The sequence below is a fragment of the Myotis myotis genome, unplaced genomic scaffold, assembly GCF_014108235.1.
Source record: "Myotis myotis isolate mMyoMyo1 unplaced genomic scaffold, mMyoMyo1.p scaffold_m19_p_2, whole genome shotgun sequence".
NCBI classification, from domain to species: Eukaryota; Metazoa; Chordata; class Mammalia; order Chiroptera; family Vespertilionidae; genus Myotis; species Myotis myotis.
This window is the reverse complement of record NW_023416324.1, coordinates 40,025,517-40,039,550: the sequence shown is the minus strand read 5'-3', so window position 1 is coordinate 40,039,550 and position 14,034 is coordinate 40,025,517. Positions and strand designations below refer to the sequence as shown.

At 41.1% G+C, this 14,034-nt stretch overlaps 1 protein-coding gene across 5 annotated transcripts in view; it reads left to right on the top strand.

Annotated features, from left to right (window-relative positions):
- The window catches only part of OMA1 (OMA1 zinc metallopeptidase), a 55,852-nt gene that overhangs the window by 22,726 nt on the left and 19,092 nt on the right, over nt 1-14,034 (top strand). For all 5 annotated transcript variants that reach the window (XR_004974258.1, XM_036351585.1, XM_036351586.1 and 2 more), the window contains one exon: nt 13,554-13,703. Coding sequence is in view for 4 of the 5 variants with exons in the window: in XM_036351585.1 (XP_036207478.1) it covers nt 13,554-13,703 (150 nt within the window). In the remaining variant the exon portion in view is untranslated. The remainder of the gene's footprint in view (nt 1-13,553; nt 13,704-14,034) is intronic.

The following is a 14,034-nucleotide window of genomic DNA, read 5'->3' as shown; positions in this document are numbered from 1 at the left end:
CATTTCTTTCACCAGGTAGGGGAAGTTTTCTGTCATTATTTCTTCAAAAAGGTTTTCAATATCTTGCCCTCTCTCTCCTTCTGGTACCCCTATAATTCTGATGTTGGTATGCTTGAAGTTGTCCCAGAGGTTCCTTACACTATCTTCATATTTTTGGAATCTTTTTTCTTTTTCGGTTGGGTATTTTTTGTTTCTTTGTATTTCAAATCTTTGACTTGATTCTTGGGATCCTCTTTTCTGCTGCTGGATCTCTGTAAATTATTCTTTATTTCAGTCAGTGTATGCTTAATTTCTAGTTGGTCCTTTTTCATGTCCTCCATGGTCTCCCTATACTTATTGAGGGATTCATTAAATTTATCGGCGGTTTCCATAAAATTCTTGAAAAACCTTATAACCGTGGCCTTAAACTCTATATCCAATCGTTTGCTTTCCTCCATTTCTGCCATTTGTGACCTGTTTCTTTGTCTCCGCATTTTGGCAGCTTCCCTGTGTTGATAGAGTGGCCCTGTGCGCCAGGTGTCCTGTAGGGCCCAGTAGCTCAGCCTCCCCAGTTACCTGGGGTGGACACTCTTGGTGCACTCTTGGTGCCTTGGTTGTTGTAGAATCACTGGGAGGAATTGACCTCCAGGCCAATTGGCTGTGAGAATCAGCTGTGTCTAAAGTGGGAGAACTTCTGTGCTGAAGACACCCTTCTGGGGCAAGACTTGCTTCAGTGGGGCTTTGGTGCTCACTGAGTCTGCTCCCTGAGTGCGTCCCTTATGGATCTGAGGAGTTGCAGTCTGGATGGTCCCCCTCTGACCACTGGGTACAGTGGCTCCTGGATCTAAGGAGGTGCTAATTCAGCCTCTGCCTGAGGCCACACAGCAGGAGCCACGAAGAGGCTCAGCTGTGAAGCAATGCAAGCCGCTGCGGGGCCTTGGGCCTTCTCTTGGAAGTTCCAGGTCTGCCTGGTTCCGCTGCAGTTAGGTACATTCACATGCAAAAGCCTCTGCGGCAGCCTGGGTGGGGCGGGGTCTCAGGGAGTCAGAGGGCGGAGAAAGCGGCCATGGCCGATTCTCCGCCCGGAGTCGCGCGTCTCAGTGTTCCGGTAACGGCTGCAAGCACCTCTGAGGGAAAGCCGCCCTCAAGTTCGCTCGCTGCCGGACAGACCAGCTTCTCCCCGTGTGAGACCTGGGTCCCCAGAGACTTCCCGGAACCGGAGTTCAGAGCCATGGGGAGTTTGTGATTCAAAAAGACAGCCGCATCCTCAGGCGCCACCCCCTTTCCTCGCGCGCGCCGCCGTACCTCTGCACTTCACCTCCGCAGCGCCTCTGGCTCTCAGCGTGCTTTTCTTTCCTTCTAGTTGTAGAATTTACACTCAGCCAGCCTTCCTGTTGTTCTGGATGATGTTTGCTCAGTCCTTTGCGGTAATTTTCAATTGTTGTGTGAGGCAATAATTTCCCGGTGTTTACCTATGCCGCCATCTTAGTTGCTCCGGTTCTTGAAATTTTTAAGTGTAATTGTGGATTTGTCTGTTATTTCTTATGTTAGTTTATACTTCATGAATTTTGATGCTCTGTATTAGGTATATACACATATGGGATTACTTTTTCCTCTTATTGAATTGATTGATCATTGTGAATTATCCCTTTGTCTCTAGTAATACTCAGTGAAGTATTTTTTATTTGACATTAATTTTTTTACATTATTTTCTACATTAATATAGCCACTCCAGTTTTCTTGTGTGTTACTGTTCAGTTGCTATATCTTTTTCTACCCATTTACTTTCAAACTATTTGAATGTTTGTATTTAAATGCATCTCTTATAGACTGGCATAAACTAGATCTTCCTTTTTTATTCAGTTTGACAATCTCTGCTTTTATCTTGAAGTGTATAGTCCATTTATATTTAATGTAATTATCAATATTGATGTATTTAGGTCAGCCATTTTGCTATTTCCTTTTTATTTGTGTTACCTATTTTTTTGTTTCTCTGTTCCTTTTTTTCTGCTTTTGAGTTAATCAAATATTTTTTTTTGTGTGTTTTATTTTATCTCCTTCATTGGCTTTCTAGATATAATTCAGCATTTTTTAAAAAAAATTATTGCTTTTAGAGAGAGGAAGGGAGAGATAGATAGATAGGTAGGTAGATAGAGAGAAACATTGAAGTGAGAGAGAAATATTGATCGGTTGCCTCCTCATGTGTCCTAACTGGGGATCAAACCAACATCCTGGGTATGTGCCCTGACCGGGAATCATATCTGCCACCTTTTGGTACATGGAATGATGCTCCATCTTACTGAGCCACACCTACCAGGGTAATCATACTCCCCTTTAAAAAATATGTATATATTTGTGTATGTAGCCATACATTTCATCATCTTATAGAAAGTCATTTAGTGTTACAATGGGAAATAACAGCCTTCACTGCCTCTTCCCTTAGAGCCAGCGGTAAAAATCACCTTAAATTTGTTTAACTATTTACCTCTATAATTCTGTGTAATATGTTTATTTTGTAATTTCTTGACTCATTAGGTTTTGACATTATTGGTTTCTTGTTATAGAAGATTTAGTCTTTTATAACCTAATGATTTTAAGTGCTTATTTGGCACCTCTGTTCCTCCTTGGTTAAGTATCTGTTCAAATATTGCCATATTCTAGTTGGATTGTTTGTTTTCTTACTGTTGACTTTATTATTATTATAATTATTATTATTGTTAATCCTCATCTGAGGATATTTTTCCATTGTTGTTTAGAGAGAGTGGGAGCGGGGAGAGAGAGAGAGAGAGAAAGAGAGATTGATTGGTCGCCTCCTCTATGCTCCCCGATGGGCTGGGGAACAAGCATGCAACCGAGGTATGTGCCTTTGATCGGAATCAAACCCAGGACCCTTCACTCCACAGATGAGGCTCTATCCACTGAGCAAAACTGGCTAGGGCTTACTGTTGGCTTTAGAGTGTTATGTACATATTCTGGATACAGTCATTTGTTGGATATGTGAAAGTAGTTTTTCCTTATCTATGACTCATCTTTTCCTTAACAAGGTTTTTATTTTTTGCAGAGCAAATATTTTTAATTTTAATGAAATCCAAGGAGCCTCTATACCAATTTCTGGGACAATCTTTTTTTCTGGTATAATCCTCACAAATTCTAGCCCCTTGTGCAGCCCTGAACTTTTGTTTTCTAATTCTTTAGCTCATCCTGTCTCACCATGCTCTGCTTAGAAGTCCTACCTCCCTCTGTGTGGTCAGGAAACTGTCCTAGCAGAGGGCAGGGGCAAGTCTGGGGATCACCGTAGTGCCGTGGTCGGCAAACTGTAGCTTGCGAGCCACATCTGGCTCTTTGGCCCTTTGAGTGTGGCCACGAAGTTTCAATCACACTGTACGTGCGCGCCCGCACGTGGTATTTTGTGGAAGAGCCACACTCAGGGGGCCACAGTTTGCCGACCACTGCCTTAGTGCTTCTCTTTCTCTCAAGAATTACATTATTGTCCTACTTGTTGTTCAGAACTGAAAATGTTTGCCTCATATATCTGTCCAGTTTTATAGATATTTATGGTGGGAAGACAAGTCCAGTAATAGTTACTCTCTCATGGATGGAACTGTAAACCCTAAAATTTGTGACTCATGATTGTCTGTCCTTGTTTTATAAGAAGGTGCCAAGAAACTTTTTAGAAGCTATGCTGTCACTGTTTGGGGGAAGTAGGGGGGGTTCTCCATTCATTGTGGAGACTTGACTTAATTTGCTGTTTGAACCTCAGACCTCCTCCCTTCTTTCCTGGATACCAAATACTGAACCTTCCTGCGTTCCCACAGTGAGGGTATCCGTCCAGGAAGCAATATGGTGTCATGATAATAAGCGAGCCCTGGACCTAGACTGCCTCCGTTTGAGAATTTGCTTGGCCAGAGAGTGCTAGCTGTGTGATCTCGGGCGAGTTGTCTATCCTTTGGGAACCTTGATTTCTCTCATCTGTGGTATGGGAACAATAGCAGGACCTATGTTTCAGCGCTGATACAATCCAAGTCCTAAGAGCACTAGTCTTCTAATCATTTACGTTCAGATGTCGGCCTGTTATATCCTCTTTATATTCTGCAGGTATCTCAAACCTAATAAATTCAATGTTAAATCCTTGATTGCCCTTCATATCTATTTCTCTTCTAATCTTCCTTTTTCCAATAAATATACCGCCTTATATTCAGTTGCTTTTGGAAAACACCGGAGTCCTCCTTAGTACTTCCATCTTCTTTATCATTTACATGTAATCACTTACCAAGTCTCACTAGTTCTATCTGTAAAATATACTCCAATGCGTTTTCATCTCTACTATTAGCATTTTTTATTACCTGGACTTCTGTGCCAGCCTCATTATAGCTTTTGCCGGCTCCATTTTTACTCCTCTCCATTCTGCTCTCCCTGCCACAAATAAGAATCACGTCTAGTAGGCTGGGATATTCACTTTCTCAAGGCAAGACTTCAGTCGACAGTGGCCAGCATTTGCCATCAGATTTTTCAGATTCTGGGCTGACTTACCCCCTAATTCTGATTGACACATTTAAAAAATTTATTTGTGAATATAATCAGAAGACAGTTTTTTTTTTCTTTTTTCTTTTCTTTTTCTTTTTCTTTTTAGGCCTAGGTGCCATGCTCTCTAAATTGGTGTATATAGCTCTTCTCTGACTTGTTATGTTGGTGTTCACTTACAATTCACCATGTAGTTAATGTATGCCTATCTAGGCTGTAGGGATGCACAATACCTTGATGGAGGTCACAACTTGAGTAAGAAAGAGGTTCCCAATTGAAGAATATACCATAGAGACGTAACTTTATCTAAGGGTCATGCAAACTTAGTCTAGGGACTAGGTTGAGGAAGAAATTATTTGAAGTGAAGGTATAACAGCTATGTAGTAATTATTCTGGTGAAGGTGTTGACAGTGGTGTTTTTGACATGGCGGACAGCGTGTCTAAAGGAAGAGAAATGATGTCCTTGTGCGGGAGTTGAAAGTTCCATGTGACTACAGAATAGAGTCAAGAGCACCAGTGTCAAGAGGGAAAAGTGACAGGTAGGTAGAGACTTCTTTGTTAGCAGTTGTAAGGATTTTATACTGTATCTTGCATAGTGGTTAGGACCTTGGACTCTAGAGTTAGACCTATGTCTGAACTCTTTATCTCTTCCACGTGACTGTAGGAAAATCACTTAATCTCTTCAAGTCTGTTTCCTACTCTGAAAAAATGGGAATAGTGATAGTATCTACCTCAAAGGGTTATTTTAAGTATCCCGGATTTGATTCTTTTTGTGGCTTGTATCCTTTTTTTTGGACATTAATGCATCACACTCCCTTGACTTCTTGCCATTTAATATTCAAATCACATAACATAATTCTTGTATTCCTTTCTATCCTTATTAGACTGGCTTCCTCTGTACCATCCTGAGAGGGAGAGAGCATACTGACCTGAGGACACAAATGCCCTGTGCCCCTGGAAGTTTTAGCAATTACCAGCCATTGCCATACATTGATAAGTTGGCATTCTGATTTTATGTCAGTCTTATGTGCTTGGCTAATGGGACTGTTCTTGGGAGATGGATCTATTGGTCATGTGCTGTCCCTTTAGATTTATGAGCTTTTAAGGCCAAGGGCTAAAGAGAAGATGGAAAATTCATTAAAATAAAGTTACTCTTGAGGCCTCCTTCAACACAGGCAGCTTGCTTTCCCTGGAGTGCTCTCGACTCTGCTCCTCTAGTAGCTGTGAGCTTGTTTTGTGTATTTACATTTTTATAGTTGCTTTAATTTTGTATTTACAAGATATTTAATTTACCATTATATAAATTCAAAATGACTAGTAGAGAGTTAGTAAAAGCTGGTAGGACTGAGGTGTGTCGTAAGCACAGAATAATAAATAGCTGTTCAGGTATCCACTGACAAAACGATGTCCTGTGAAATATTTGATTTTGTTGTGTTTATATATTAATTTGTCATTATACAGAGAATTTGGCACTTTAGTCATTTACAGGAATGATTTTTGTTTATTTGATTTCACAAACAACGTAATCATTCATTTTTAGTTTTATTTGTTTCTTTTTTTTTTTTTTTTTTTTTTTTTTTTTTTTTATTTTAATTAAATCTTTATTGTTCAGATTATTACATTTGTTCCTCTTTTTTTCCCCCCATAACTCCCCTCCTCCCAGTTTCCGCCCCACCCTCCGCCCTCACTCCCCGCCCACTGTCCTCATCCATAGGTGCACGATTTTTGTCCAGTCTCTTCCCGCATCTCCCACACCCCTTTCCCCCCCAGGAATAGTCAGTCCATTCCCTTTCTATGTCCCTGATTCTATTATAATCAACAGTTCATTCTGTTCCTCAGATTATTTATTCACTTGATTCTTAGATTCACTTGTTGATAGATGCATATTTGTTGTTCATAATTTGTATCTTTACCTTTTTCTTCCTCTTCCCCTTCTTAAAGGATACCTTTCAGCATTTCATATAATCCTGGTTTGGTGGTGATGAACTCCTTTAGCTTTTCCTTATCTGTGAAGCTCTTTATCTGACCTTCAATTCTGAATGATAGCTTTGCTGGATAAAGTAATCTTGGTTGTAGGTTCTTGGTATTCATCACTTTGAATATTTCTTGCCACTCCCTTCTGGCCTGCAAAGTTTCTGTTGAGAAATCAGCTGACAGTCGTATGGGTATTCCCTTGTAGGTAACTGAGTTTCTTTCTCTTGCTGTTTTTAAGATTCTCTCTTTATCTTTTGCTCTTGGCATTTTAATTATGATGTGTCTTGGTGTGGTCCTCTTTGGATTCCTTTTGTTTGGGGTTCTCCGCGCTTCTTGGACCTGTAAGTCCATTTCTTTCACCAGGTGGGGGAAGTTTTCTGTCATTATTTCTTCAAATAGGTTTTCAATATCTTGGTCTCTCTCATCTTCTGGCACCCCTATAATTCTGATGTTGGTACGCTTGAAGCTGTCCCAGAGGCTCCTTACACTATCCTCGCATTTTTGGATTCTTTTTTCATTTTGCTTTTCCGGTTGGGTGTTTTTTGCTTCCTCGCATTTCAAATCATTGACTTGATTCTTGCGCTCCTCTGGTCTGCTGTCGGGAGTCTGTATAATATTCGTTATTTCAGTCCGTGTATGCTTAATTTCTAGTTGGTTCCCCAATATAAGATCGAGGGTCTTATTAGTTTTCTTGTAGATCTCATTAAGTTTATCGACGGCTTCTAAACAGTTCTTGAGAGACCTTAAAAGTGTGGTTCTGAACTCTATATCTTCCATTGACAATTTTGTCCTGTTTCTTTGTCTCCGCATTTTGTTATGCTTCCTTGGTGCACCCCCTAGTGGTCTTTGTTCGAAGTCTTATAGTTAAATCTTGATTGTTGTAGCTAATTCCAGGGAGGGTTTGACCTCCAGGCCAAGTGGCTATGAGAATCAGCTGTGTCAGCAGTGAGAGAACTTCTGTCCTCTAGGGAGGTGCTAATCTGGCGTTTGCCTGAGGCTATCCGGCAAATGCCTGTGTGCAGGGCTTGGGCGGGGCGGGTCGCACAGGATCAACAGGGTGGGCCGGAGAGAGCAGTTATGGCGGCTCTCAGTCCTGTCCCCAGGGGCTCTGCCTCTCTGGGTCCCAGCACCCGCTGCAAAGCTCGGAGAGAAAGCTGCACTCTGACCGAAGCCAGACAGTCCCGCTTCTCCCGTTTGAGTCAGGGTCCCTAAAGACTCGCCCGGATCTGGAGCTCAGAGTCTGCGACTCCCTCCCGATTGAAAACGCCAACCGCGCCCTCCGCCGCCAGCCCGCTCCGCGCACTCCGCACCTCAGAATTTGACTTCAGCACTGCGCCTCCTCTGAGTGTCCGCATGCGTTTCTCTTTCCTCCTAGTTGTAGGACTTCCACTCAGGCAGCGTTCCTGTGGTTCTGGGTGATGTCCCTTCCGTTTTTTGGTTTCACTTTTGAAGTAGTTGTTCAAAGCAGTAAACTCCGGCGTTAACCTATGCCGCCATCTTGGTTCTATTTGTTTCTTAACTATGGAAAAAGACCATGTATTTTAGTGGCTCTAAACTGGACCTCCTGGCAGGGCACTTTATATGATTGTTTTGGTTGTCACAGTGACTGGGGAGATGGGGATTACTGACGTCTCATGGACATGGAGGATGGGGACAGGCCTGTTAAATGTCTTATAGTGGCCTGCAGAGCCCTCGGAGGGAGGAACTGTCCAGCCCTGGTGAATTGTAAGTGGCCCTTGTGAGAGGCCTGCCTGCTGGGTTCTTAGAGCCTCAGTAACTGTGCAGATAGCACCATCTAGTGAGGGAAGTAGGTCATAAGCAAAATTTACTTTCATCATAAAAATGAGAGAAAATCCAACATTCTAAACTTTCTGTAAAATAAAAAGGTTATAGAATCGTAGACTTTTGGAGCAGGAAGGAAAATTAGAGATAATCTAATCCACCCTCTCCCTTTACAGATAAGGAAATTAGGGTCCAAAGAGGCGAAGTGATTTGTCCAGTAACATATATACCTAGTTAGTAGCGAGAGACCAGGCGGGAGTCCAGGTCTCATAGTTTCTCAGGTGAGTAATCTGAGCCTTTGTCATAGCAAACTGACTAGCTTTGTGTCCTATTTGGGTTAATAGCTTATCCGTGGTCGGCAAACCACGGCTCATGAACCACATGTGGCTCTTTGGCGCCTTCAGTGTGGCTCTTCCACAAAATACCATGTGTGGGCGCACACGTACAGTGTGATTGAAACTTTGTGGCCCATGCGCAGAAGTCGGTATTTTGTGGAAGAGCGGGTATTTTGTGGAAGAGCCACACTGAAGGGGCCAAAGAGCCACGTGTGGCTCGCGAGCCGCAGTTTGCCAACCACTGGCTTAGGTTATTTGTTTAGTGATTCATTTAAGAAGGAAACAACTGTAAATGTGCACATCTCATTTACTAGGCTTGTTATAAGGTAAACTTTCATAATGCATGCATTATTCATTTCACCTTGTTTTGAACCTAACTGTATTACCTAGAAAAATGAGGCAGGCTTCTGTGTATTTAACTTTTTAGTTGCTATGATTTCAGCTCTAAGTGTTGAGTGTTATGATAAAAGCTTTAGGATAGAGAAAAATATATACATGAAAATGTATTATAAATTTATTATAATGATGAACTGACATGCTGGCAATCAAAAGATGCAAAACACTTTAAACTAAAGGAAGTGAATTACAAAATAATGGAAGTCTTTTCATTTCTCCTCTTTTAGGGCACATGAAATGAATTAATACAACGAGTTAATATTTGTTATATACATAGAACAATAGCCGATACATATAAGTGATTATTAATTAAACAAAATATATAACTGATATTTTGAACTTCTGGTTTTAAAACCTGTGCTCTTCACATTGCCCCAGTATACTGCCTCAAAAAGTAATCCAGGACCAATGTAGTTCACATATTTTTGTATGTTTGTGGCCATTATCAGTTCTGTTTTAAGGAGGAAGTGTTGTCTAGAAAGTGTTTCATCCTTCTTTCTTTATGCACTGCCAATGGATTAAATAAGAAATCACAAGTGGCCCTGACCGGTTTGGCTCAGTGGATAGAGCATCGACCTGCGGACTGAAGGGTCCCGGGTTCGATTCCAGTCAAGGGCATGTACCTTGGTTGCAGGCACATCCCCAGTAGTGGGTGTGCAGGAGGCAGCTGATCGATGTTTCTCTCTCATCGATGTTTCTAACTCTCTATCCCTCTCCCTTCCTCTCTGTAAAAAATCAGTAAACTATATATATAAAAAAAGAAATCACAAGTGAAATTAATAAATACTAGAGATAAATGAAAACAAGACCAGAATCTACCAAAAGTTATGGGATACAGTGGAAGCATTGCTCAGGGTAAATTTGTAGCTATTAATGCTTTCAAAATGTGAAAGATCTCAAACAAGCAACCTAACTTTACAACTTAGAAAACTATAAAAAGAAGAACAAAGTAAACCCCAAGCTGCTAGAAGGAAGGAAATAATAAAGATTAGATCAGAGATAAATTACATCGTGAATAAAAAGAGTTTGTTTTTAGAAAGTCCAGCAAAATTGACAAATGTTTAGTTGGACTAGGAAAAAATAAAGAAGACTCAGATTACTAAAATCAGAAATGAAAGTGGAGATAACACTACTGATTCTGTAGAAATAAGGAAGTGTATAATACAATATGATGAACAGTTGATGCCCCCCAACTTGGAACCTTGATGAGATGGACAAATTTCAAGAAATAACTTACCAGTGCAGCCACTGTGGAAAAACAGTATGGAGTCTCCTCAAAAAACTAAAATGGAATTGCCCTATGATCTAGCAATTCCACTTTTGGGAATATAGTGAAAGAAACCTGAAACACTGATTCAAAAGAATATATGCACCTCTATGTTTATTGCAGTGCTAGTATTAATAGCCAAAATTTGGAAGCCGGCCGAGTGCCCATCAGTAGGTGAGTGGATAAAAAAGTTGTGGTACATTTACACAATGGAATACTACTCGGCCATAAAAAAGAAGGAACCTTACCCTTTGTGATAGCATGGATGGACTGGAAGAATATTATGCTAAGTGAAATAAGCCAGTCAGAGAAAGACAAATACCATATGATTTCACTTATATGTGGAATCTAATGATCGAGACAAACAAAATAGAAACAGACTCATAGATACAGAGAAGAGACTGAAAGCTGTCTGTCAGAGGGGAGGGGTTGGGGGGCTGAGTGAGATAGGTGAAGGGATTAAGAAAAACAAAACAAAACAAAACAAAAAACAAAAAAACCCCATACACAAAAAACCAAACTCAGACAAACAACAGTATGGTGATTACCAAAGGGAAAGGGTCGTGGTGGAGGTAGAAGAGAGTAAAGGGGGGATAAATGGCTATGGAAGGGGAAGACTCTGGGTGGTGAACACACAATAAAAATAAATGATGTATTGACCAATATAATTTTATTGACCAGTGTCACCCAATAAAATCAATAAATCACAAAGAAAACTGAATAGACCTGAAACAAGTATGGAGATTGAATCGGTAATCAAAAATCTTTCAACGAAGAAAAGCCCTGGATCTGACAACATCATTTGTGGATTCTACCAAGAATTTGAAGAAGTAATACCAGTTCTTCTCAAACTTTTCTAAAAGACTGGAGGGGAGGGGAGGATACTCCCTAACTCATTCTGTGAGGCCAGCATAACCCTAATACCAATGACAAAGACACTACAAGAAAAGAAAACTATAGGTCAATATTTATTCTAGAGGTATAGATTAAGAATAAATTTTTTAGTACAGTTTATTAACAGTTAAATTTTAAAACTTAATTTTTATGAAAACTTAATTTGGAAGAATTTTACTCTTAATACATGTTCTTTTTTTTTTCTGGACCACTTTATTGATATACTTCTTTTTTATTTTTATTTTTTTAAAATCTTTATTGTTGAGATTATTATAGATGTCCCTCTTTTTTCCTCCTATTGCCCCCCTCCACCCGGTTCCTGCCCTGCCCCAGGCCTTCACCACCCTATTGTCTGTGTCCAGAGGTCATGCGTATATGCATATAATATCTTTGTTTAGTCTCTTCCCTTCCCTCTGAGAATCATCAGTCTGTTCCATTTCCATGCCTCTGATTCTATTTTATTCACCAGTTTATTTTGTTCATAAGATTTCTTATTCATTTATTTTGATTTTTAGATTCAATTGTTGATAAGTATGTATTTGTTGCCAGTTTGTTCATATTTTTGATCAGTGTATGCTTAATTTCTGACTGGTCCTTTTCCATTTTTTTGGAGGTTTCTAGAAGATTCTTGAGTAACCTTATAATCATAGTTTTAAACTCTATATTCAGTAGTTTGCTTTCTTCCATTTCTTTCATTTCTGACATGTTTCTTGTCTCTGCATTTTGACTGCTTCCCTGTGTTTTTTTTCTATGTTTTGAGTAGAGCTGCTATAGCTCCTTGAGTTGGTAGAGTGGCCTTGTGTAGTAGGTGTTCTATAGGGCCTAGTGGCTCAGCCTCCCCAGTAACCTGAGCTGGAAGCTCTAAGTGCACCCCTTTATGGGCTGTGAGCACAATCTTGTTGTAGTTGAGACTTGATTGCTGTTGGTGTCACTGGGAGGAATTGATCTCCAGGCCAGTTGGCTGTGAGGACCAGCTGTGACTACAGTGGGAAAGCTGCTGTGCAGGAGACACCCCTATGGAGCAGGACTTGCTTCAGTGGGGCTTTGGTGCTCACTGAGTCTGCCCCTTGAGTGTGTCCCTTATGGATGTGTAGAGTTATTGTCTGGTATGGTCTGACACTGACCACTGGGTACATTGGCTCTTGGGCCTCCCAGGAGGTACAAAGTCAGCAACTACCTGAGGCCACCCAGCAGGAGCTACAGAGAGATCTTCAGATTCCTCCTCTTTGTATTGGGTTTGGAAGTGCCCAGATGAGGCCCAGCTATGAAGCAAGGCAGGCTGGTCCTGGTGTGGGTCTTGGGCCTTTCATTGATAGGTTTGGGGCTCCCTGACCCAGCTGCAGCTTATTTCAGAGTTTAGCCTGAGCAAGGACAGGCCATTCATATGCAAAAGCAGCTGCACACAGCTTAGGTGGGGTTGTAAATTGGATGAGGTGGGGTCTTAGGGAGTCACCAGGGCAGAGCAAACAGAAATGGCTGCCAGTCAGCCCTGTGACTGGGGATGTCCCAGAATAGGAACAGTGATCCCTGCAAGCACCTTTGTCTGGAAGAAAGCTGCCCCAAGTTTCTGCCCTGATGCCAGATAATCCAGTTCCTCCTCATATGTGTCTGTGTCCCCCAAAGCCAAGCCCTGATGCTGGAGCTCAGAGGAAGCAGGACCTTGTAAGTTCAGTTCATAGTGCTAGCCTTTTAAGAGGGACAGCTGGGTTTCCAGCAGCCTCTGTGTCACTAAGCCCCAGTCCGCACTGGTTTTTACAACCTGTAGTTCTTACTGCCCCTAGGGACTTCTATTCCAAGCACTGGGACCCTAGGCTGGGTGTCTGGTGTAAGGCTGGGACCCCTTGTTTCTCCGGTGTCCTCCATAGAGATGATCTCCCTCCCGATTAAAAAAGCAGCACATGTGGGTGCCCAACCAGCCTGTTCTGCGCTTCTGCACCTCCTACTCATTTCAGTATGCTTTCTTCTTTACTTCTTTAGTTGTTGGACTTCCATTCAGCCAGCTTTCTGGCAGTTCTGGATGATGGTTGTTCTGTATTTTAGTTGTAATTTTGATGTGGTTGTGGTGGGAGGCGGCAAGTTCAGGCATTTACCTACGCCACCACCTTCAAATCCCTAATATGTGTTCTTAATATCTATCATAGTGAAAAGCGTGGTTTTTTTGGGGAGTGGTATTATTGTAAATATTGTGTGGGGGTAGGGCAAGGAGAAAGGGTGGACATATTTTTTTTTTTTTTGAGTTCTATAAAACCATATTGTTTGAGTGTTCTTTTTAAAAGCAATGAGTATATTCCCCTTTTATTAAAACGATAGGAAATATTTTTAAAACATGTAATGACACAAACGTAAACTTTTAAAGATGTCCTCATAGTTATACTCATGTGTGCTTTTATTAATTTTGGTTCTAGGCTTGTGTGGACGTCAGATCCAGTTCAGTGTTTTGGCAGCAGCTGGAACTTGCAGATACCCTCTTTGGTCACCCCAGCGTGCCAGAATGGTTATCCACACACCCTTCTCATGGAAACCGAGTTGAGCAGTTGGATAGACTCATACCCGAGGTGAGCTAACACTATTGAAGGCAGGACACTATTTTTACTGTATCCTTTATTTTTTAATGCTGTTACTTCTCATGCTTAGAGAAGGAGTTCTAGTTTGTCAACTATTTTGATCACTATAATTATGGATTATCAGTTTTCAAAGGATTTGACTGAAGAGTAAAATCCTGCTTGTTCGCAAGTCATGGGGGATAAATTGCTGTGTAGACTTGACTTTTCTTGAAGGTGAAGGTTTAAGCTTTTTAGTATCATTCCTTTTAATTTTACCTGATTTGGTGAAAGTCTAAAACTCATGGTATGTTTTTTCAACATATTGGTCATAATTTAATTTTTT